The 23,618-nt window shown below is 37.5% G+C and overlaps 1 protein-coding gene across 6 annotated transcripts in view; it reads right to left on the reverse strand.

Annotated features, from left to right (window-relative positions):
• Window positions 1–204: 204 nt before the first annotated feature.
• ptprjb.1 (protein tyrosine phosphatase receptor type Jb, tandem duplicate 1) overlaps window positions 205–23,618 on the reverse strand; it is a 28,885-nt gene continuing 5,471 nt past the window's right edge. Inside the window, exons 2-37 of one of the 6 annotated variants that reach the window (XM_063901344.1) lie at window positions 17,208–17,223; window positions 16,871–17,065; window positions 16,430–16,690; window positions 15,932–16,189; window positions 15,493–15,753; window positions 14,994–15,251; window positions 14,555–14,815; window positions 14,057–14,314; window positions 13,618–13,878; window positions 13,120–13,377; window positions 12,742–13,005; window positions 11,828–12,082; window positions 11,406–11,678; window positions 10,973–11,242; window positions 10,552–10,818; window positions 9,369–9,629; window positions 8,970–9,224; window positions 8,224–8,484; window positions 7,645–7,911; window positions 7,297–7,560; window positions 6,632–6,901; window positions 6,266–6,526; window positions 5,888–6,148; window positions 5,643–5,792; window positions 4,862–5,072; window positions 4,592–4,707; window positions 4,399–4,486; window positions 4,270–4,314; window positions 3,962–4,049; window positions 3,602–3,692; window positions 3,318–3,394; window positions 2,983–3,117; window positions 2,711–2,827; window positions 2,215–2,375; window positions 1,972–2,107; window positions 205–1,849 (exon numbers count right to left, since the gene is read on the reverse strand). In XM_063901344.1, the coding sequence (XP_063757414.1) occupies window positions 1,691–1,849; window positions 1,972–2,107; window positions 2,215–2,375; window positions 2,711–2,827; window positions 2,983–3,117; window positions 3,318–3,394; window positions 3,602–3,692; window positions 3,962–4,049; window positions 4,270–4,314; window positions 4,399–4,486; window positions 4,592–4,707; window positions 4,862–5,072; window positions 5,643–5,792; window positions 5,888–6,148; window positions 6,266–6,526; window positions 6,632–6,901; window positions 7,297–7,560; window positions 7,645–7,911; window positions 8,224–8,484; window positions 8,970–9,224; window positions 9,369–9,629; window positions 10,552–10,818; window positions 10,973–11,242; window positions 11,406–11,678; window positions 11,828–12,082; window positions 12,742–13,005; window positions 13,120–13,377; window positions 13,618–13,878; window positions 14,057–14,314; window positions 14,555–14,815; window positions 14,994–15,251; window positions 15,493–15,753; window positions 15,932–16,189; window positions 16,430–16,690; window positions 16,871–17,065; window positions 17,208–17,223 (7,290 nt within the window). In that variant the 3' untranslated portion in view covers window positions 205–1,690. Of the gene's footprint in view, window positions 1,850–1,971; window positions 2,108–2,214; window positions 2,376–2,710; window positions 2,828–2,982; window positions 3,118–3,317; window positions 3,395–3,601; window positions 3,693–3,961; window positions 4,050–4,269; window positions 4,315–4,398; window positions 4,487–4,591; window positions 4,708–4,861; window positions 5,073–5,639; window positions 5,793–5,887; window positions 6,149–6,265; window positions 6,527–6,631; window positions 6,902–7,296; window positions 7,561–7,644; window positions 7,912–8,223; window positions 8,485–8,969; window positions 9,225–9,368; window positions 9,630–10,551; window positions 10,819–10,972; window positions 11,243–11,405; window positions 11,679–11,827; window positions 12,083–12,741; window positions 13,006–13,119; window positions 13,378–13,617; window positions 13,879–14,056; window positions 14,315–14,554; window positions 14,816–14,993; window positions 15,252–15,492; window positions 15,754–15,931; window positions 16,190–16,429; window positions 16,691–16,870; window positions 17,066–17,207; window positions 17,224–23,618 lie in introns of those variants that run through there. The other 5 variants (XM_063901343.1, XM_063901345.1, XM_063901346.1 and 2 more) reach the window with 5 other exon arrangements.

The following is a 23,618-nucleotide window of genomic DNA, read 5'->3' on the forward strand; positions in this document are numbered from 1 at the left end:
ACTACATGGTTCACAAGAAGTGGCATATTGTGACATCCCTAATGTTTGTAAAAGTGTCAAGAATTCTAAAAATATTTTGGTGAGAGTAAACTGATCTCAGCTGTTTAGCTAATGGACAGGTTAAAGCTATGTTAACTCACACATGAATTCAAACCATGCAGACACTACATAGCCATATATGTTGGGTAAAAAAATAATGACAGATTATCCCATTTTGTTTCATTTTTTATTGATAGGTTTACAAATATTAAATCATTGCGCATTTTACATGTATTTGCATTGTACCAGCAAGCATTTCGTAAAGCATTCAAATAACATTGCTACAACTTTGAAACTATTCTTATTCTTATTTCATTAAGTGCTCTCAAACCTTAAGTACATTATGATACAATAAAAATAAAACACAGAATTTTAATAAACATCATAAAGCTGTCCCCTTGCAGCAAATGTCTTGAGGATGTACCTGCCTAATAGAAAATGCTGCCCTTTAAAAGCTGAAAACAAAACTCCTATGGTGATTTTTTAATCACAGGACATGGCCATAGACAGATCGGATATACAGCAGGAAGTGACATAACATGGTTGTTTCTTTGAGGAATGTACAGAGAAGAATGGCATTAACAAAACAAAACCAGTCTGTATGACTTATAAATTCTTTAAATGACAAACTGGGGCAGTATGGATTTAACACCATACTTCCCCAGCCAACTCCTCCTGAGCATTTAATCAATGCAAAGCAATTCAGATCTGATCAAGAAAACAAAATTCCAAGTGAAATTGTAACAATCAGGGGGGGGGGGGGGGGGGTGAATCATTCACAAAAGACTGGCCAAAATATCATCAATGAGACTGATAACAAATAAATACATCTTTATCATTTGTAAATTGGACAGTGTACAAAAGACTAATGCATCCAGTGCATTACTAACTACAGTGTAGAAAAGTCTCTATGTTGAACATACAACATTTCTATTCAAAGGCATTGCACAGTTTAAATTGGATTAAAGTGAGCTTAAAGAATTAGCTGGATGATCTGAAAAACATATATGAAATATGATATATTGTTTAACTTAACCTAAAGTTTCCTTTAACAAAGTAATATCTTAACAGTCTAAGTTTGTTTTTTTCAGTTTAAGACAAGAAACTGGAGTGCCATCTACTGGCACCAAAGCATAAAGGCTTTGAAAAAGCACATATTATTCAAACAAGCAATTCTTCTTACAAGGCAATACAAAGGTCAAGTAATACAAGTTTTCCTGGCAAAAAGTGTAATGATACCTATACAGCATACAATATATTACCTGAGAAAAAAATAGAATAATCAGTAAGTCATATACAGCAATAAACAAGCCAAAACTTAAAGAAAGACTGAGCCATAACAAAATCTGAATTTATCAGAGACAATCCAATTTGACATATAATCCAATTTCATTTCGGTCAGTGTTTATGTCCCTTATTGTATCTCCATATACAGCTCCCTCTATTTTCAAACATTCAACATTTTCAACAAATAAATACCACAAAATGGAGGGTTAAATTCTAAAAAAAACATTAAAAAATTCTTATCAAAAGCCTGGCACGAATAAAAAAAAGAAATACACAACAATTTGTTAAGAATGTTACCTTTGCAAATACCTGCTGATTTTTTTAAAGCTTGGGAGACTAAAAGGTCCTGAGTGGTTTCTTGGGTTTATGCATTTTGATACCCGCTTTTGGAGAAACCTTTTTTTGGTTCTACATTCTCATAAATGGAGAGTGCAGCAGCGTTTTGGTAGATTAGATCAACATTGGTTCCGGTTCTTGATCTGATGATGTCCATGGCACACTGGTTTAAGAACACATACTGGTCCTGCAGAGACATACAATTAAAAAATGACTGAGCTATGGCACACCTCGTATACTTTACATATATTTCAAACAACATGCACTGTAAAACAAACAAAAACAAACAAATGTGAGACTGTGTCTTACTTCTGTCTGCACCATAAGGGGTCGGTGCATGCGGAGATCATAGACAATGCCGAAAACGTCCACAATATTTTCCCTTTCTATCTGGAACATCAAACGGTCGATGGCTATTAAGGTGCCAGTTCTTCCGACACCAGCACTGAATGTAGAAAATGTAAAGGAAAAGAGAAAGACAGACAAATTTCAGATGTTTTTGTCATTTCCGTTGTGCAGAATTAAATTGAGTGTGTGTGTGTTCAGTCGGACCTGCAGTGGACCACGGTGGGGGAGTGCCTGGAGAATTGGTCCATGTGTTCTCTGACCAAGTGTCTGAAGCTGATGAGGAGCTCAGTGGTTTGCGGTACGCCGTGATCTGGCCAGGCTGTGAAGTGGAAGTGACGCACTGAACGGGTCTCTGCGGTTTTCACCTATAGGCAGAACAAACCCAAAATGGTTGAAACTGACTGACTGCCTGTGATGCAGAGAGAGGCCTTTTCCCAATTATAATGCCCTGGCTCAGAAGGTAATTGGAGCACAAAATGTATTTTGTATTGCAATTTAACAACGTGCGTTCAGACTCATTAGTTTAAAAGCGTTCAGTAGAGGGTTGTTTGTTCACTCATAGAAGTGATATAGCTGTAATAAAAGTATTACTAAAGGCATTAAAACAGCCATGATGGGTGATGATTCCACAACACAGATATTGAATTATACCCTCCTAAAATTATATATTTTTTAGAATATTTAAGGTCATGCCACTTACATTTTTAATGTCAAAGTCCCTGATGGTCCAGTCTTCAAGTGCTATTTCAGAAGTTGTTGTAACAGTGATGTTTTCAAAGTGCTTGGTGCCAAGAGCCCAGTATTGCTCGCATTTGACCTGGAACAGGAAAACATAATATTTACTGTCAATGTACAAATTTAAGTATATAACCTTATAATTATTTTTCAGAAATATGCCAATTAGATCTACTGCATGTTGAACACGTGAACATTCTTGTTGCTTCGTGGCGTTGTGCTTGTGTTCAAACTCACTCGACCCTGTTCATTGCAGCGTGTCAGCATGACCAGAGTCCGCACGTTCTTCTCCCAGATCATCCTCCAGAAATCGTTGACTGTGCCGGGCAAAGGACCCTGAGCTGCGATAAACTCCTTCCTGGAGTTGTAACCCTGTCAAATAAAACATTGGCCCCACACACACATCACAAACATCCATCCTGTTCTGTTGAGAGCCTCGAAGAGTATCAAACATCACTGCAGATAAAGATGGATAGCATGCCATTAAGCAGGAGAAGGATGATCAGGATGTGGACTGATACCGAAGCAATGGCTCAGGCAGAGAGCTGTTTTTAAAGAGTGTCAGTACGCACCGGCATGTAGTTAGCATTGATGTAGTCATCATATGGACTCCCATGGATGATAGAGAGTTTCACTCTAGAGGAGTCATCTGGGAGGTGAAAAAGAGGGTAAATGAAAAGATATGTTTGCTATATGTAGGTAAGCCGCACTGATATGTGTGTGATTATATTGATTTTATGTCCACTCAAAAATGAGATGATGACGGTGGATAAAGGTGATAGGCTTTGATGTAGTTGAAAGAGTGAGGAATGTTATTTTTGAAAGCAGCAGAGGTGAATTTGTTGAGGAGACTCACAGGGAAGCACATTAGCATAGCGGTTCTTGGGCTTGTTCTCTAATCTCTCAGCATTAGATTTCTGCTGAGCTGTACCAACCATCTTTAGGTCCTTTTGGATGAAAGAAAGAATACGGAATGATGATTTCATGACTGAAACTAGGTTGCATTTTCGGTACCAACAATTCAATCACCAAATATGTAGTTATCGCATCTACACAAATTGTATTGTAAAAAATCTTAACTTAAATGATATACATCCACGCACCTGCAGAACATATTTGACATGGTTTTTATATTAAAATGTTTTGCAATCATTACCTGCTATGAATAAGCTTATTTTTATACCAGTTGCTCATGAATAATAGGCTCATGTTTCACCTCAAATTCTTCAGCAAAGCCACAGTTGGAGTCTGCCTTCTGCTTCTTGTAGTAGTCCTCGTAGTCCTCCACCCTTACAGCCACACTTCTGCTCAAATGAAGACAAGAGGTCAGACCACTGTGTCTTCATTTTGTGTCATAATTAGAAAAGTTGAAAGATCTAAACATACTTAATAATTTAAAAGAATTTATACTTACACTTTGGCTCTGGAATAAGAAAGAGGAAGAAGCAATGTTGACTGTTAAAGAAGCAATTATTGTCCATCTACTTTGAACTTATAACAACATGATAAACATGCAAACCTTACCTCATGGAATAAATCTGGATGTCTGATGATTCTTTGTTGGAAACCCTGCAATACACGTGTGGTGAATTTAGAGTTTAGTCCAATACGAACTGACTCAATAGTCTTTTTTGTAAATTGACAATGACACACCTTTTCCAATAGACTATGAAGCCAATTAGGATGATGAAGAGAACGCAAAAAATTCCCAATGCTGCTCCGACAGCAATGCCAATGATTGCTAAAATGTTGACAGACATGACAACAAAAAGACACACAAAGAGGCAAGTGAGCGTTTTCTCACATCAAGGGAGCATTTAAATAACATGTGCTGTGGATGTGTTACCTGGGTCCTGTGGAAGTTCAACAACAGGATAGAACTGTGTTATTGACACCAGTGATTCTTTGTATTGCACAAGGTGGTTTTCCACGTCCAGTTTGGTGAACAACACAATGGCATATCTGCAGGATGGAACAAATCAGTTGATCGATATACACATGCTTACGTTTCCTTTTCCTAATATCCCAATTGTTTACTATTCAACAATCAAGAATAACTGGTTTGTATCTATCTACTCCTGCACACCTATTCATACAATATTGTTTGTGTTCTTACTGGTATTTTCCATTGGCTTCCAAAGGACCATTAGTGTAGCCTTTCCAACTGGTTTCATCTCCCACTGCTATGGTCAAATGGCTTTGTCCACTGCGTGTTTGGAAGGGTTTTTCTGTGACTGTTGCCAGGTACACAGCAGTATCCTTTTTAATCCACTGCTTATATGTTTTTCCCAAGAACTGTTTCCAATCAGTTATGACACCTGGTAGAGCTGGAATTACAGTGGTTGGTATTTATAGTTTCATGGTAACAAATACAGACTAACAGTATACTTCCACAAATGGTCACATTAGCACCAATTGATGATGAGTGCAGCATAATTACAGGACTCAATAGATCATTTGAATTTCATTTACTCATCCTTTGTTATGTTGAGTTTGTGAAAAGAACATGGTTTGCTTGCATTAATCCACTGTGAAACACACTCCTGCATAAAAAAGTGTCATGCTTGCACATACATGCTACTCTTGCCTGCCAGTACTGTTACAAAAAGGTTTTAAGTTGTAAGATTTTACTGAAAATACTCGTTTAAAAGAAGTTAGCACACACCTGGATAAGTGAGACTTAATACAAAATGAGTTGCGTAAGACTTTGTAAACCGATGGTTTGACACGGTGTTGCTGTTGGTAAACGAGGCCATTGTTTTTTTATTTCCCGTTTGAACACAAGGAAAACTAAGTGTTCTTCACAAATCCAAAGTAACACAAGGTGAGTTATTGATATACAAGTGGTCATTTTGGGCATAATGTATTCTTTTAATTAAAGAAAAAGAAACTACTACTTTTGAGGTCATTTGTCACCAGCACCCCAACATTTGTGATTGGCCCATTGGTGTTCTCAAGCAGGCTGGATTTAATCTGAATGGTGAACCTGTTGTGTACCTTGGAACCCACATTCACCAGTGACTCATTGTCATCTGGAATAGGTGGATCTTTGGGGGGGGACAAAAAAGTTTTGGGTAACATTGAGTATATATATTGAGAATAATTAATGGAACAGTGAAATTAATTAAGCATAATGTCTTACTTGTGATGCCTGTTCTGCAACTGATATTCACAGGAGTGCTGGGAAGTCCACAGCTCTGAGTCTTAATTGTTAGATAGTATTCAGTATAGTGAGGAAGGTTGGGCACAGTATGTTCACAATGGTTTGTGGCCAAGAAGGAATTATCATTATAAGTGACATTGAAGCCAGAGTAGTTGCCTTTGGGTTGTTTCCAGTTCAGGATGAGTTTTGCATTTTTTGTGTTTGGACCTTTACACACCAATTCTTCCACCGGGCTTGCATCTGCAGCATCAATAGGACATTATCGTCAGAATAACATTAAATTATTACATACACAAATTTCAAAATATGGGTTTGCATTTATTTTATGTGAAATGAAACCAGCTGTTATGATCATACTTGTGCACTTTGAAATCCATTCTGGAGCGCCCTTTGTTCCATCAGAAGTCTCTGTGGTGACACTAATATCATATTTTTCGCCAGGAACCAGCTCGTCAAAATAAGAATTGTTTTTAACTTTTATATGTTGAATGGGCTTATCTGACTGCCAAAGAGTCACATTGTAACGATAGCTTGTCTTGTCTTCATCAGGTACGGTCCACATCACTTTGATGCTCTCCTCTGTTATAAAAGTCCTAATTGACTTCACTCTAAACGGTCCTGTTTGTATGAAAGAAATTTAAAAGGTGTGAATATAACTAGACAGAAAAGGTGAAATATGCCATGAAAGTGTTTGGTGTTTGCTTACATAAATGAAATCCTTACTTGTAGTGACCAAGTTGATCCGAACCGATTCACTCTCAAAACCCATCTTACCCACTGTGGCTACCGAGATGTTGTAGGAAGTCCCAGAGGGCAGGGAGTCAAAGGTATGATGAGTTTTGCTGGTATTGTAACTTTCTCTTGCCTGGGGTGATACATTAATCAACTTGTACTGGAAAGAAGCGTTGGTCATCAGAGGGGCTTCCTCCCAACTGATGTCAATGGAGCTAGTTGTCTTGTTCAGAATGGAAATCAGCCCAGGAGGATTAGGGTCTGGAGAGGGGTGAATTAGATCATGTTAACTTCAAAAGCTAGCTACCAAGATATGAACGCTATATGCCAAAGTTATATGTTTTTCTATTTTGTATTAAGAATTTCATATATATATCACCTCACAGAAATAAAGTTTTGCGTTTAGGTATTTATGTAATAAAGGATGCCCACAAATATTTTATATATCTTAGTCATAGGATTTGTTTTGCAAAACAATATTTAATATTTTATAATATGTCAAACCATATATTTCTTGTATTATTTTCCTGTGTGATATGAGTCAGATTAAACTCAAATCACAATGTTAAGTGAATGCAATTAGTTGTTTTTCACATTAAAGATGTGAGTAATAGAATATGTAACAGCTGAACATGTAACAAATGTCTCATACTTACAAGTTGCATTAGTAATGAATCCAGATGATGCATTTAAGGGTCCACTAAATGTGGTTACCTTGGCACTATATTGCATTCCAGCAGACAAAAGGTCAAAGAGTAAAGAGGTGTGGCTGGAGTTTATCCCTTTCTTCTCTACAGTTGTGAAATTGCTTTTTAAGAAAACTGTATAACTCTCCACTTTCCCAGCCGGTTTGGTCCATGACACCAGGACTGAACTATTGGATCCCTGGTTGGAGATACTGGGTTGCACTGCATCAGGTTCTGTTAATGTGCAGAGGAGAAAATATTATAGCTCATCAACCACCTTGACAATTCGAAATGAGGAAAAAGAAATGACAGTCTTACTGGTGTACTGAGAGGTGGAGCTGGCTTCCCCTTCTATGCCATTTGCTGCCATGACAAAAACATAGAAGGTGTAGTTGGTCCCAGGAATGAGCCCGGAGAGCTCTGCGACATCTTGTTTGAACGATTTGTTTTGGGATTCATAACCAGATGCTACATACTTGACCCGATACCTGTATTCCTGTTTATAATCTTGTGGTCTATTCCAATGTAGACGTACAGCACTTGAGTTTAAGGTTTCAGCTTCCAATTGCTCAATTCTGTAGGGACCTGCAAACAGAACAGAAAGTGTTTCTGATAAATCTTTAAAAAGCACATCATCTTTGACCACCAACAATGTTATATAATGTGTATATATAGTACATAAATACTTTTCAGAAGCTGTAATGACATACATGATGTGTAACTTGACACATTCATTTTCTTTCAGATACTGCATGTTGTCCTCAGTACATAGGATACAACTGTCTACATAGGCAGCATAAACACACACAAAAGACAAACTAAACTATTTAATTGTTATTTACTTTGGTTGTTTTACTCCTATATTTTGGGTTTTGACAGTACATATACAGTACATACGTGTAAAGTAGAACACTGCCACAGGAGCTGCCTGAGTGCCATCTGCTGTCTGTGTGCTGACAGTGAAGCTGTAGTTGCTCCCAGATTGAAGGCCAGTGATTCTTATGCTTTGATTGTTGACTGTTTTAGTTGGAATAAAGGAGCCATTGGCGGTGGTCTGAACCACATATGAGTAGTTTTTGTTTTCTAGCTGTTCCCACTCCAGGGTCACTGAGTTTGTGGTGATTTCTGTCTCTCTCAGCATGGTGACATGATATGGTCCTGAGAAAAAGACATGAACAGGTTTTACGTGACAGATTTTGATAACATAGCACATACAGCTTATGTATTGGGCATGAGCTGTAATTGGGACAGTAAACTAAGATAAAAGTAGTTCCTAGTGAAATGTACTAGTGTTCATTTTTATAAATATTTAGCATTTTTTAGCTGATTAAGAAAAATAGATACATTTTCAAAAGTGAGTATAACTAAGTATCATTTAGTTTCAAGTTCTTTTAAAAGCATTATAAAAATGATACTGCATGCAAACATACAAAACAAATGTTTTTTAGAACCCGCCCGTCTCACAAAAAATGCATGAACATTGACAAACAAAACTAGAAAAAGTATACTGCTAAACAGAATTCAAACATAAAATGTACAAATACATGAATACATAAACTAAAAGCCCACTCTAGAAACTGATATAAAAAAGAAATATTAGTAATAAATAATAAAAACAATAACCCTGATGGGGTCCCACTCACTGGTATAGTTTTCCGTTGTCACTGGAGTGCTCTTGTAGTTTGACACACCCACAGTAACAACAAAAATATTGTAGGGGCTTCCAGACTGGAGGTGCTTCAGCAGAAACCAGTTGATTGTAACGGGATAGGAGCCATTAAAGTCGGAGACACTGAAGGTGTAAAGACTATGGTTCATGTTCTCTGGAGAGGCCCAGGTGAAGTTGATGGACTCCACAGTTTGAGAGACCACCATGATGGGGCCTGGAGGGTTGGGAACTGAACAAGAGAAGAGTGGTGAACTATTTTTTTATTGCTTGATTTAAGTCCTGTAGGCATTTATAAAATAAAAATTGGTCAAGATACATGCGGTACATATTTGTTACGTGTAGTATGCAGGTTTTGAATTAAAAATGTACTCACAAGTTGCATTGCAAGCAGTCAAGTTGTTTCGAAAAGGTCCACTTCTGGAGATTACAGTCACACAGTAAAGCATTCCTGGAGTCAAATTCTTAAACTCTACTTCCTTAGTATCGTTCCTCAGATCTGTTCTGTTTCCCTCCAGCTGCCCATCTCTTTGTAGCTGGACGGTGTAGGAGTCCACCTGTCCAACTGCTGGTGTCCAGCTCACTGACATGTTTGTTGTGCTTCCTAAAGCTATGATGCCAGAAACTGTTTCAGGTCCTGAAAAAAAAAAAAATGTAAATGTTATTAAATATATAATTAGAAAAGTTTGGGCTCTGCCTGAACACATCAAATTGACCGGAGGAATGTATAGGGTCGGGTCATAACTGAGAAATTGGAAGATATTGAGTTATTGTTCAATACAAAATGTAATTTGAGAATTACTTCTGGGGAGTTAATGTCATGGCCAGAAACATCTACATTTGTTATAGACCAACATTTTTACATATTAAATTATTATATAAAAAAGGACTTGCCTAAGTCTGCCAATGGGACATAGGCCACTAAATACATAAGTATGTACCGTATAACTCTTTTGCAGTGGTGTAAAGTAACTACATTACTCAAATACTGTACTTAAGTACTGTTTTGAGGTACTAGTACTTTACTTTAGTATTTCCATTTTATGCTACTTTTTACATCTACCCCACCACAATTAAGAGGTAAATATTGTGCTTTTACTCCATTACATTTATTTTGTACCTTTAGTTACTTTGCAGATTTGGATTAATGATGTTAAATATAATCAACACTTAAATAAGAGTTTAGTTACACCTGGAGTAACTCACAATTCATTAATTACCAGCTTTGATAATACTTTAATGCATCAATAATTGTAATGAAAACATATAATATATATTATTCTGAAATGGACCAATTTACATATTGAGTACTTTTACTGTTAGTACTTTAAGTGTTATTTTATACTTTTGTACTTTTACTTGAGTAACATTTTGATTGCATTTTGACTTTTACTAGTAACAGCATATTCCTACACTATTGTACTTCTATTTTTACTCAAGTCTGCTCTTTTGCATAGTGCAACTAATTGCAATTTTGATTAAGCAAATGCATCTGTTCAACCCCCAGCAATGTTATATACTGTATATATACAGACTTTTCAGAAACTGTAATGACATACTTGTAAAACTTGATATTCTTTCCACTTTGGAGATGACCTCTTCTACCACTGTAAAGACAGCAAAAGTGTAGTATTTTCCAGGCTTCAGATTGTTGAATGTGAACGACTCAGTCTTGGTCAAATTATACTGCACCACTGTCATGTTGTTCTGCAGCGCTTCCACCCTGTAGGAGTAGGAAGGCTTGTGATCGCCTTGTCTGAGCCATGTCAGCCGGATGGCCGTTGTGTTCACATCCTCTACTGTGAGATTTGTCACTGCTTTCGGCACTGCAGCAAATACAGAAGAATGTTATGTAAGGCTTGAATCCACAATAGAAAAGGGTTATTGTAAATGTACAATCAGTTTGAATATATACTGTAGGATGTTTCTGATGGTACAGAATAAATGAATACTTCTTTGTGTTTAAATGAAAGGCCTTACTGGTGTAACTGAATGTCTGTTCCACCGTGGATTCACTTCCTGCTGCAGCTATAGTCGTGACATTGATATTGTATCTATACCCTGGCTCCAGGCATCTTACATCTGTGCTGTAATTGCTGACTGTTGTTTCGCACAACAGTTCTCCTGTAGTGTTGTAGGTTTGAACCAAGTATTCATAATATGGCAAGACTCCCTGCGGTTGTGACCATGACACTTTTACTGAGGTGGTGGATTTCGGCCTCGCTTCAAGGTTCAACACAGGGTTAGGCACTAGAAAAAGGACAAACAAGGGAAATGTTCACTAGAAAGCAATTGAATCTCAAGGGACTTATTTCACTAAGATATAATAACTTTATGTTATTATTACAAATATTGCCAAATCTCCCACATGACTTTAATGAGTCCCAGCTATAGAGACACTTTTACTGCTTACAGGTGAAAGCAGAATTGTGGACAGCTGTGCTCTCCAAACTCTGGGGTCCAACTGTTTGTACACTTATATTGTAGAATGTTCCAGAGAGAAGAAAGGAGAGCTCGGTGTGGTTGACTAAGGAGTTTTGATTCTGTGCTTCTTGGGCATCACGCTGGTAGGATATGTTATAGCTGATGCTTGGAGCCCCAGACATCAAAAGAGGAGTATCCCACTCCAAAAGGAGCGAGGAGTTTGTCCTCTGACTGATGATGATGGATCCAGGAGGTATTGGTTCTAAGAGGAATGAAAAACAGGCCGACACACACTTAATGCTTGTGTTTCTGTTGTTATACATGTCCAAGTGGTTTTGATGCTTTGAACCCTAAATTACAACTAAATCTATTTACAAAATATTATTATACAAAAAATCACAATAACCTTACCAGTGGCAAATGAAAACTGCTCAGATATCTCACTGAGGTTTCCAGCTACAGCGGTCACTGTGATATTATACAGTCTCCCAGGGAATAGATATGTGAACGTTGCTGTAGTGACCGCTGTTGTGGTCCTATTTGAATATCTTTCATTTGAGATTTTCACCACATAGTGATCGGCCCTCCCGAGATGTAACATCCAGGTGAGGGTCAGGTACATGGTCCCTCGTGCGTTAATCCTGATGTTCTCAGGCTTTTCAGGTCCTGAACGATAAAAAGATATAAGGTTTACTTCCCTGTAATTGCATTTTTAAAGAAACACATACAGTATCTATAGATGTAGTAAGTAGTTTGAAAAAGCATAACAGAACAATTAAAAGTAGGAACCACCAATGAAATATGTATTGACCAATAAAATATATAAAATATTGCAACACGATCAATATATCTTAGTAATCCATACACCACATACTATATAAGCATACCGTCATCTATATTTCTTATTAACCTGGTGTTTAAAATGGTCCCTTATATAAACATTATTTTTCTCAAATCCAATGCAATATCAATTTAAATATCAGAGCAAAACACTTTCCTTATTAGCACATGGTAATTGCTCAATAATTATTAGATTCACTTTTTGGTAGATGTAAGCAGATTAATGTTAACTAAGGCAACAGCTTTAACTAGTACTGTGGGTACCCAAGGGAAGGCTGTTCTGAAAACTGAATGACATCATTGTAAACCAAAAATTGTGAGGATATCAAGTATGTCTTCAAAAGGAAGAAATAACTCGTTATTTCTGCTAACTACTACATTACTGCATTAACATCAACTTCATGCTAGTGCAAATACGCTTCCAAGAATTAGCAGAAATGATATACCTTGTGGAGAAATTAGATCTCCAAAAGGTATGGACCTACTTGTGAAGGCACTTCTTAAGGTTCCGACTCCTTTGTTTGAGGTTTGTTCAGCAACAGCAAACACTGTAATGTTGTATTGGACTCCAGACGTTAAATTGTTGATAGTAAAGTTGGTTTCAATAGTGGTGTTATTGTTTACGGTGTAATTTATAGCAGTCCACTGAACTAAGTATGAGCTAGCACTGCCCTCGGGTTGTATCCACGCCAGAGACACAGAAGAATGTGTGACTGCAATGATGGAGAGGTTTCTGACAACAGCCGGTTCTGCAAGTGCGAAGAAGAACAGGGAAAAAATGCAACTTATTATTTTAAGTTTTCAAGCAAAAGGAAGTATCTGAAAATGGAAAAAATCTTGGAAATACGTAGAGTGTTGCTTACCTGTGACTATGCTGAGTTGGTAGGGATCGCCGTGTGTCTGATTGTCTCCAGCAAAAGCAATGATTGAGATGCTGTAGCTAGTGCCAGGGATCAGGTCTGATAGCTCATCAGAGGTGTTTTTGGTGTCTCTGATCATCTCTACTCCTCCATTATCCCACTTCAACCTGTACAGGAGCACCTCACCAGGAGGTGGGTTCCAGTTCAGAGAAATGGAGGAGGTAGTTTTGGATACAGTAAGTTCACGAATTTCCCCAGGTTCTTAAGTAAAAAGAAGAGGAGAGATCAACACTCTATGAGTAAAACCTTTAGCACTTGTAATCGTGTTTTGCCTGAAGATCAACATCAGTCTAAGGACGAAGAGCAAATTAGGCAACAACTTCTATTCTATATGCACAAGTATCATCCTGCTTGTGAACACTGCAGACAGTCTTCTCTCGCAGATGTCTTCAGCATACTCTCTCTATCTGACTTCATGAACCACAGTTAATGTTTACTTACTTGTGTATTGAGAAACAGTGGTACTCTGTCCTTCAGTAAGGTCATCATTTGCCACTGCAGTAACATTTATATCATACTGGACACCAGCAGTCAGGTTAGAAATGGTTATTTGTGTTTCAGTCACAGTGTCATTTTCAGGTTCCCCTCCATTAATCCACTGTACTCTATAGCAAGAGCTGTTTCCCTCTGGTTTAATCCACATCACAAATATAGAGGATGTTGTGATTGCAGTGGCATTGAGGTTCCTGACTACTTCAGGCTCTGTGAGCGCAGGATAAATACAATGTGAGGAAGGAAGAATATTTAGAGCCAGGGAATTTAAAAAAAACGGACAGTGGTAAGATCAAAAACTACATAGAAGTGTTTCATGACAGGAAAGCACAGTTGCTTATCCAAAAAGCTAAACAATGCTATAACGTAAAATAAAACTTGTGGTTACTTGTGACTACGGTGAGTTGGTAAGGATCGCCATGTGTCTGATTGTCTCCAGCAAAAGCAATGATTGAGATGTTGTAGCTAGTGCCAGGGATCAGGTCTGATAGCTCATCAGAGGTGTTTTTGGTGTCTCTGATCATCTCTACTCCCCCATTATCCCACTTCAACCTGTACAGGAGTACCTCACCAGGAGGTGGGTTCCAGTTCAGAGAAATGGAGGAGGTAGTTTTGAATACAGTAAGTTCACGAATTTCCCCAGGTTCTTAAGTAAAAAGAAGAGGAGAGGTCAACACTCTATGAGTAAAACCTTTAGCACTTGTAATCGTGTTTTGCCTGAAGATCAACATCAGTCTAAGGACGAAGAGCAAATTAGGCAACAACTTCTATTCTATATGCACAAGTATCATCCTGCTTGTGAACACTGCAGACAGTCTTCTCCCGCAGATGTCTTCAGCATACTCTCTCTATCTGACTTCATGAACCACAGTTAATGTTTACTTACTTGTGTATTGAGAAACAGTGGTACTCTGTCCTTCAGTAAGGTCATCATTTGCCACTGCAGTAACATTTATATCATACTGGACACCAGCAGTCAGGTTAGAAATGGTTATTTGTGTTTCAGTCACAGTGTCATTTTCAGGTTCCCCTCCATTAATCCACTGTACTCTATAGCAAGAGCTGTTTCCCTCTGGTTTAATCCACATCACAAATATAGAGGATGTTGTGATTGCAGTGGCATTGAGGTTCCTGACTACTTCAGGCTCTGTGAGCGCAGGATAAATACAATGTGAGGAAGGAAGAATATTTAGAGCCAGGGAATTAAAAAAAAACGGACAGTGGTAAGATCAAAAACTACATAGAAGTGTTTCATGACAGGAAATAACAGTTGCTTATCCAAAAAGCTAAACAATGCTATAACGTAAAATAAAACTTGTGGTTACTTGTGACTACGGTGAGTTGGTAAGGATCGCCATGTGTCTGATTGTCTCCAGCAAAAGCAATGATTGAGATGTTGTAGCTAGTGCCAGGGATCAGGTCTGATAGCTCATCAGAGGTGTTTTTGGTGTCTCTGATCATCTCTACTCCCCCATTATCCCACTTCACCCTGTACAGGAGCACCTCACCAGGAGGTGGGTTCCAGTTCAGAGAAATGGAGGAGGTAGTTTTGAATACAGTAAGTTCACGAATTTCCCCAGGTTCTTAAGTACAAAGAAGAGGAGAGGTCAACACTCTATGAGTAAAACCTTTAGCACTTGTAATCGTGTTTTGCCTGAAGATCAACATCAGTCTAAGGACGAAGAGCAAATTAGGCAACAACTTCTATTCTATATGCACAAGTATCATCCTGCTTGTGAACACTGCAGACAGGTCTTCTACCACAGATGTCTTCAGCATACTCTCTCTATCTGACTTCATGAACCACAGTTAATGTTTACTTACTTGTGTATTGAGAAACAGTGGTACTCTGTCCTTCAGTAAGGCCATCATTTGCCACTGCAGAAACATTTATATCATACTGGACACCAGCAGTCAGGTTAGAAATGGTTATTTGTGTTTCAGTCACAGTGTCATTTTCAGGTTCCCCTCCATTAATCCACTGTACTCTATAGCAAGAGCTGTTTCCCTCTGGTTTAATCCACATCACAAATATAGAGGATGTTGTGATTGCAGTGGCATTGAGGTTCCTGACTACTTCAGGCTCTGTGAGCGCAGGATAAATACAATGTGAGGAAGGAAGAATATTTAGAGCCAGGGAATTAAAAAAAAACGGACAGTGGTAAGATCAAAAACTACATAGAAGTGTTTCATGACAGGAAATAACAGTTGCTTATCCAAAAAGCTAAACAATGCTATAACGTAAAATAAAACTTGTGGTTACTTGTGACTACGGTGAGTTGGTAAGGATCGCCGTGTGTCTGATTGTCTCCAGCAAAAGCAATGATTGAGATGCTGTAGCTAGTGCCAGGGATCAGGTCTGATAGCTCATCAGAGGTGTTTTTGGTGTCTCTGATCATCTCTACTCCCCCATTATCCCACTTCACCCTGTACAGGAGCACCTCACCAGGAGGTGGGTTCCAGTTCAGAGAAATGGAGGAGGTAGTTTTGAATACAGTAAGTTCACGAATTTCCCCAGGTTCTTAAGTACAAAGAAGAGGAGAGATCAACACTCTATGAGTAAAACCTTTAGCACTTGTAATCGTGTTTTGCCTGAAGATCAACATCAGTCTAAGGACGAAGAGCAAATTAGGCAAACACTTCTATTCTATATGCACAAGTATCATCCTGCTTGTGATCACTGCAGACGGTCTTCTACCACAGATGTCTTCAGCATACTCTCTCTATCTGACTCCATGAACCACAGTTAATGTTTACTTACTTGTGTATTGAGAAACAGTGGTACTCTGTCCTTCAGTAAGGCCATCATTTGCCACTGCAGAAACATTTATATCATACTGGACACCAGCAGTCAGGTTAGAAATGGTTATTTGTGTTTCAGTCACAGTGTCATTTTCAGGTTCCCCTCCATTAATCCACTGTACTCTATAGCAAGAGCTGTTTCCCTCTGGTTTAAACCAAATCACCGATATAGAGGATGTTGTGATTGCAGTGGCATTGAGGTTCCTGATTTTTTCAGGTTCTGTTAGTGAGAGAGAAGTCGGTTGTTAAAATAATGTCTCCCTTTCCTCTTTACTATAATTAATGTAATACATTGTTATCATATTTGTTTTTGACATTTGGTTTGACAAAAATTCCTCCACAACAATGCTTTTACTTTACTGTGATAGGTAATATAAGAACTTCAATGGAGTGAACTTACTTGTGGTGGCCTCTTTGCAGCAGTTAAAACATTGAAATAAGATTTGATACTTTGCTCCAGGAATCAAACCAGTTATAGAACCGTTTTCACGTATATGTCCCTCGATTGAGAGATTGCAGTTTGGATTGGATCCGATCGTGACTGTGGTTGTTGTTGTCGTTACATTTTTCATGACATTGCTGTCACAATCTCTACCTAAGAGATACGAGAGCAAGAAGCGCACAAATGTTCAGTAAAGAAAAAGGTATGTTGTTATCTACACATGTGTGATAACTTATATTTAGTTGAATATGATTTTTTATGTTTTTTATTAAAGAAAAAGCACTTGTGTACTTACATTCTGCTCTAGAGACCTGTGGAGAGAGAAGCAGAGTAAAAATGTTGCACCAGCAGAGGTCAGCATTGAGTTAAAACAGCTTCAAAGCATCAACTAAAAACCCAACCAGCCAGTCTTTGTAGTGTATAATATTTCCTAAACTAATCATACCATATATACACTGATATTAATATTAAGTGGAGTGTACACAAGTAGCAAAATTAATTTATATCTAATCCATACAAACAAGAAAGGAAGAAAGGATGTTCTTTAAAAAAAGAAACAATCTTTAAACACAAAAACTCAGTTTTTAATGTACAACGTCCTATACAACTTCTGTCTGTGTGCTTGTATCAGGAACGAACAAGAGAACCTTGTAATATTCAACAATCGGTTATTATTCTGTTCTCTCTGATAATTTTACATTAAGGGAACTGTTGTCGAGAACACTGTTCTTCCTCATCTCTATTTCTCTAAAACAACTACAAACAAGTGTTATAGCAAACAACAATATCATGCATACATAGACACAGACACACACATACACACACACACACACACACACACACACACACACACACACACACACACACACACACACACACATACACACACACACACACACACACACACACACACACACACACACACACACACACACACACACACACATACACACACACACACACACGACACACACACACACACACACACACACACACACACACACACACACACACACACACACACACACACACACACACACACATTTTTGGCCACAAAACTCAAACTCTGTATTCCTACCATGGTTATTTCCTGTGTCCTGGTATCAGACTGAACACACAGCTCTGATTCTACATTACTTATTAGCCAAAACGTAATCAGCCCAGAGTGACTCACTGACAAGTAGCCCTTCAGTTTGTTTACCGCACAGCTAAACATTAAACACATTGCATCATTGCTCAAACCTTCATCATTCTCTCAACTACAAAGATATACGTCAATCATTAACTCCTGATAATGTCAGAATATCTTTACAAGCAGTCCTGCATCACACCAGATCAGGTTGTACTTCAATATGAAATATATAAATGTTAAATAACACGTTAAACATAACATTAAGCAACAATTAGCGATAGTTCTCATTAATGTGTGAACTTTCTCTAACGTCTTCAATTTCATCAACCAATTATATGGTATCTACAATGTCAAACAGATTGTGGAAAATGATCACATCTTTATTTTCTGTGACATCTTCAAATGTCTTGTTTTCTGACCACCAGTCCAAACCCCATAGATAATTAGTCATTTTAGTTTGAAAAAATTACTCAAACTATTAAAATATTGATTCTATTCATGAAATGCATACATTGTTTATTCACTTAAGATCTAAATAAACTATCATGAAGGTGTGATTTAATACAAGGTTGTATGTTAGATTGCATGAGCTTTTGTTTGATGTATCTGATATCGACATTGCAATTCCTATACAACAAGATATTGTTTACAGAAAGAGCTATCACTATTGTTATTAATTATTCCTGGTAATAAGAGAAAACTGCAGCTAGACATTTTATACAGTAAAGAGGATATTCGAATAGGCCTATCAACCTAACAACTCAAACATTTGTCAGACCAGGAAGCCAGGGGGAAAAGAGCGAAAGGTCCGTTCTGCTCTGAGGTTGCCCTTTTACTCACCCTTCCCTGGAAAGAGGCGTCTACTCTTTTCTTTTTCTGTTACCACCATTGACCCTACCCTTCCTTTCATTCCTCTGAGACTCTTTTTTCCTTTATTAAGTACAGCGGTGCAACCCAGCATTGTACAAGGAGTTAAAGGGTTCAGTACGCTTTGAGGATCTGGTGAAGCCAGGGTGTTTTCAGTGTCTGACAACGTTAGTTTAAAAAAATGAATGAAATACTGAGAAGTGCAATTATTACATACATTTGATTGAAATATATTTTTTTATATTTTAAAGAAGGGCAGTATTTGGCTCTTATAGATGTATTGACAAGCCCACAGGTTGTAACATTATTAACATGAGGAACAGTATGAGGAGGTATAGATCTAAAACTAAATTCTACTTCTGCTGATTGTGTAGGGTGTAAGTGTGGCTGAACCTAACACTAACGCCCTGTCAGATAAACTGTAACTGGGGAAAAGGTCTTACTTTATGTTATTAAGTGACCCACAGGTTAAATTTTTCCTACTTGCCTTAATTAACCTCAGATAAAATCACCAAGCTTCAGCCCTGATGTTAGCTGTTAGCCTCACTTAGCTCAACCCTGAGCTTAGCTAAGTTTGGGTTGTACTGTTGTACATTTTTTTAAGGTCTTCCCGCTCTTAAATCTAATTTCTAATGAGAGCAAGAAGATGGTTTTAGCTCAAAGTTGACATAAACACACTACAGTGTATATATATATATATATATATATATATATATATATATATATATATATATATATATATATATAAAATAACCAGCACCAAAATAAAGCAGACAAGCTATGTTAGGTAGCAGGATGAAGCTAACCAGAAAGTTTGACATCTAGCTCAGCACAAATATTTTTTCTCTGGAGCTGACCAAAACAAAGCCAACAGGAGAGTAACTATTGGACTTACTTTTCTCTGGTTTTCAGAAACAAGACTCCAGATGTAGGGTAGTCTAAGAAAAATGACAACTGAACTGGGCAAAATATGCTGATATAACTAATACGTAACTAGTGTACAGTATATGACCTTGTGGTGCATTTACTTAAGACATTGCTGTTGTGATTGAGGGTTAAATCTAAACCTCAACAACAAAAACATGTACTATTTGTTTATGAAGAACTAAAAAAATTGTACTTAGGGCAGTGAAAGACTTTTTTTTTTTCATGAGACGGGTTCATGGGGTTACCTTAAAAACATTACAACAAGTCAACACGATGGAACTTTAACGGTTTCTGGCTCTAGATACAGTATAACACATCTCACTGTCAGACAAAATAAAAGATCACAATCAATGCAAGAATCTCATGTTTTCATATAAATGTTCTTTTTAAACTGACTTCTGAGGGTGTAAATTCTCTGAGTTATGTTTCCCAAATGCTTTATTTCCCTTGGCGCTCTTCCTAAGTATCACTTATTTTCTCCTGACTAAATAAACAAAACAACTTCTCAAGCCATTATGCCTTGGCACTGACTCAGAGAGCAGAAATAGCTCAAACCCAAATTCCCATTTGGGATATACTGCCCTAGAAATACTCAAGTTCACATAATGGACATCTTTTCTTGTATGCACATCTACAGGGACTCAGCTCCACCCATCTGTGCATCCTTCCTCCCTGCTATAACACTATCTATCTCTTGAATCAGGACCTTACAGGATGATTTAATTACTGTGCAAATGCTTACGTAAAATCAAAAGGAGTATCAACTTATTATTATATTGAAACCAATAAAAGAAAAATGATATTTATTTCTTGTAAAATAAGACTCCCACTTGAGGAGCACTTCTTTATTTTCATTGTGAAACGCTCTTGGCTTTGACTCAGCCAATGACCCTTTTGCCCTGTGTACTGTATCTGTGCCCTTTCACTGGGCCTGTCTGCATGGGGAGGAGGAGGAAATGGCTGTACTGACCACCATATAAACATTACATCAACCCTTTCATTCCCAGTAGTCTGCGTTTGCTGCTGATAACGCCCCGGTTCCTTCCTCCATAATAACACTCAGACTCAAAAACAATCAAGAACTCACCTTAAAAGATGTTTGCTCAGGCATTAGTCTATTTAACCGTAGCGCCTTATAATCTGATAAATTAGTACAAAAAAGGAAAATAACATTTTTCATTAATACTCTTTGAAATAAACAAAGCTGCATAAGTTGGACAAATTGCTTGTGGTGCACTTGTTGATGTGCTGAGTCAAGAAATTGGACTCCTCTACATCTGAATTTTTCCTAAATGGCAAAACCAAATGATATTATTTGGCAAAACCAAAACATCAGCAGGTGTCTTGATGATTAGCAAAATAAAACAGTTTAGAAAGATATGGAAAAATATAAAACATTGATTATAGTTTTCACCTTTTCCTTAATAGATTTTTCCTGTCCTTTTTCCTTTTTCTGTAGTAGCTTTTTTTAAGTGATTAGTGCATAATTCTTTGTCTTAGTGTTCTTTTATTCATTTGAAGCGTTTGTGTGTCAACATATTGGGTCTTCAACTTGATTTTGATGTTGAAAGAAGGATTTTTTTCCCCCATCATCCATTGCTATCCTGTGTTTCCTCACCTAGGATGGTCATCTACAATATAAAAACCCCTCTAAATATTTATTTATTGTATATTTGTAATTTTGTATACAACATTTTGACATAATTTGTTATACTATATTACCATTTCTTTACAGAGAGATATTCACAATATTTCAAAGCGATATGTTGTGTCTGTGTTTCCAGCTTTCTACATTTCTATACATCATCAGTCAAAGCAAACATCATTTATGATTGTGAGATTTTTGGATAGTTGAGAGTCTAACTTTATTCTGTCAGACTCTAATAAATTGGCAACTTGTTTTCTATTTAAAGTGTGTTGCCTTAGTAGCTTGTAAGAAACCAACTCATTGTTTCTGTTCTAACCTAACTTCCTGTCACATCCTGTGCCCACCCAGAGACCCCTGATAACAGATATGAGCAACATAAAGGAATTCTAAGTTAGGCACTCTATACTTCATATGTCCAGCTCATTAAGGTCAAATAACGGAAGACAAGAATTGCACAACATAGATTAATAAATCAACGCTTGTCTCACTTATGCTTTAGGGTTTGCTTTCCATTATCACGATAAAGGTTTTACAAATCTTACATTTCCCAAAATAATTTTCTACAGTATAATGTAGTTTGAAAGTTTGTATTGGAAGTTGGAATTCAGTCAAGGAAGGTCCACAATTTGTCATGAACCAAGTTTTATAATTTTATCACCCACTGTTCATACAGATGTATTCACAATATCAGAAAAACCCATGAGCTTTGACTTCTCCTACACTAAAAGCATTTACACTTAAAGGGTCGGACAATTAAAAAAACAATTTTCATTTACCTATACTGATAAGTACTTCTCTTTCAAAAGTTTATACTTAAAAATTACTCCGATAATCCAATATATTAAATACCACAATGCATGTATCCAGCTCTGGAATTTTTCTAATGATCTGGATATTTAGAACACATATTTATAACTTACACAGAATAGAGGTTTTTTTTAGAATATGCTGGTGATAATATACTGTATACTAAAGCATTGACAGCTGTTATTTGGTAAGAAAAATAAAAGCTGGTAGCGAACATATCGTAAATATTGTATTGGTTGCTGTAATAGACCAACTGATTATCCCTTTAGACGTTTGCATTTTAAACATTTGTATTCTGTATACAGCAGTATATAATATAGCATTTGAGAGTGATACTTATATGTTACCACAACTTAAACTCCACAAGAGTGGACTGTCCATCTGTGGAATACAAAAGGAACATAAATCATAAAAGAAAAACATTTGAAAGCCATGCCTAAAGGTATCCGCTGCCTCCAAAAACTCCCAGTGAATGACGGCTGTAACTATGAGTGTGTTTGTCTCCAGGTACAGTATCAGCCACCCACACCGCGGTCCTTTTGCTGTGATCGCAGGCCACATCAGTGGCTATGGAAATGAGTGACGTAGTATTTACTGTTCCAAGCGCTCTGAGTGCGGAGCTGCTCGCTGCAGATACCCATCTGAGTACAATGCACTTGCCAAAAGAGCTTCCTCTTGCTGCTGCTGCTGCTGCTGCTGCTGCTGCTGCTGCTACTGAGATCTGCGTGAATGCATACGAACCAACACCCACAGATGAGAAGTATAGGGCTGGGCCATTACACTGATCATAGAAGTGTGATCAGTGTGTTGTTTGAAATGTGTTAAAGTGGAGTGTGGAGTGTGGGGTGTGATGTGTGCTCTGTGAGGATGGAAGAGCAAAGAAATCATTCTGTGGGTTTGTATTAGACTGGCTTTGTGCTTTATTAAAGGCTGTAATTATCCCCTTCAAATGATCAAAGAAGCTGTGGCTATATATGTCTTTTCCCTTTTTGGATGTAGGCTTTAAAGAACAATGTATGCTAGGATAGGCTTGTGTCCCATGTGACCCTGGAGAACATGATCGGATTCATTCGGAAACAGGAAAGACTATCTGTGTCAAATGCCATGGCGATCCATCCATTAGCTTCAGGAGAAATTCAACAAAAAAAGGAAAACTGAGAATTGGGAACCATGAACGTCTGTGCAAAATGTCATGATAATGCAATACTTTGAGACCAAAGTAAGATCCTTTTGTTATCTGCTATAACACAGGTTTTGGTAGCAGTGTTTCCCCTTCCTTGCTGCTCGCAAACAAACACATTGAATAAATGCATTGTATTTAATTG

The sequence above is a fragment of the Eleginops maclovinus genome, chromosome 2 (assembly GCF_036324505.1).
Source record: "Eleginops maclovinus isolate JMC-PN-2008 ecotype Puerto Natales chromosome 2, JC_Emac_rtc_rv5, whole genome shotgun sequence".
Lineage (NCBI taxonomy): Eukaryota > Metazoa > Chordata > Actinopteri > Perciformes > Eleginopidae > Eleginops > Eleginops maclovinus.